Raw genomic sequence first — 974 nt, forward strand, 5'->3', positions numbered from 1 at the left:
ATTGAACGCTGAGACAGAGGGAGTGGAAAGGAGGGGGAGTGTATCCGTGGAAATCTTTCACCATCTGTTGGGGTGTGGGGGTGGATTGGAAAGCCGGGACTGGAAAAGGGGAAACGGAACGGGGAAATTCCTAACCTTCAGGGAAGCTATTGAAGGCTCAGACGGAGGGAGCGGCAAGAGGAGGGGAGGGAGGCGAATTCACAAAATTGCTTGACCGTCGGATGGGGGTATTGAAGGCTGAGACAAAGGGGCTGGAAAGGGGAACGCCGTCGCGTGAAACCGGTGAGATCTTTGAACGAGGAGTGCCCTTAGTGGGCGTTGAAGGCTGAGATAGAGGGGGACTGGAAACGGCGGTGGCGGGGGGTGCAGGTGAGGAAGTGGAGCCGCGTGAACAGGTGGAACCGTTGACCACAGAGGGCCATTGGAGGAGGGAACAGAGGGTAGCGAAATCAATGGGCCCTTGACCATCGGGGTTGGGAGGGTATTGAAGGCTGAGAGAGAGGGGCCGGAAATTGGGGGAAAGGAGGGGGAGCGAAAGCAATAAATCCTTGACCATTGGGTTAGGGGGGGGGGGGGGGGATATTGAAGGCCGAGACAGAGGGACTGGGAGAGGGGGAAGGCAGGAGCAGGCACTCACCCAACACCGTGACCTCCAGCAGGGCGCTGCGTTCGGAGATGAAGAGCAACTCGGCGATTTCCATCTCGTAGCGGCACCAGTAGGCGCCCGAGCCCGTGCTGTTGGCGTGCGGGATCTCGAAGCGGACGTTGCTCAGGGAGGAGGCCAGCTTCCCGGACGCCACTTCTGAGGGGGGGTCCCCGTCCTGGAAGAGTCTCATGGTGGCCCCCCAGTACAGCGGGCTGGCGGTGCACGTCACTCGGAGAGGCTCGTCCTGAAAGATCAGCTTCCCCCCCACGACCAGGGCAGTGGGAGGCGGTGGCTGAGCTGAGGGGGTAGGGGGTAGGGGGGGGGGGGA

At 61.3% G+C, this 974-nt stretch overlaps 1 protein-coding gene across 1 annotated transcript in view; it reads right to left on the minus strand.

Annotated features, from left to right (window-relative positions):
- Positions 1-974, minus strand: part of LOC122547622 (deleted in malignant brain tumors 1 protein-like) — a gene marked incomplete at both ends in the record, with an annotated part of 15892 nt that overhangs the window by 4395 nt on the left and 10523 nt on the right. The window contains one exon of the mRNA XM_043686224.1: positions 638-943. Coding sequence (XP_043542159.1) covers positions 638-943 — 306 coding nt within the window. The remainder of the gene's footprint in view (positions 1-637; positions 944-974) is intronic.

This window comes from Chiloscyllium plagiosum, unplaced genomic scaffold, assembly GCF_004010195.1.
Source record: "Chiloscyllium plagiosum isolate BGI_BamShark_2017 unplaced genomic scaffold, ASM401019v2 scaf_14849, whole genome shotgun sequence".
NCBI lineage: Eukaryota > Metazoa > Chordata > Chondrichthyes > Orectolobiformes > Hemiscylliidae > Chiloscyllium > Chiloscyllium plagiosum.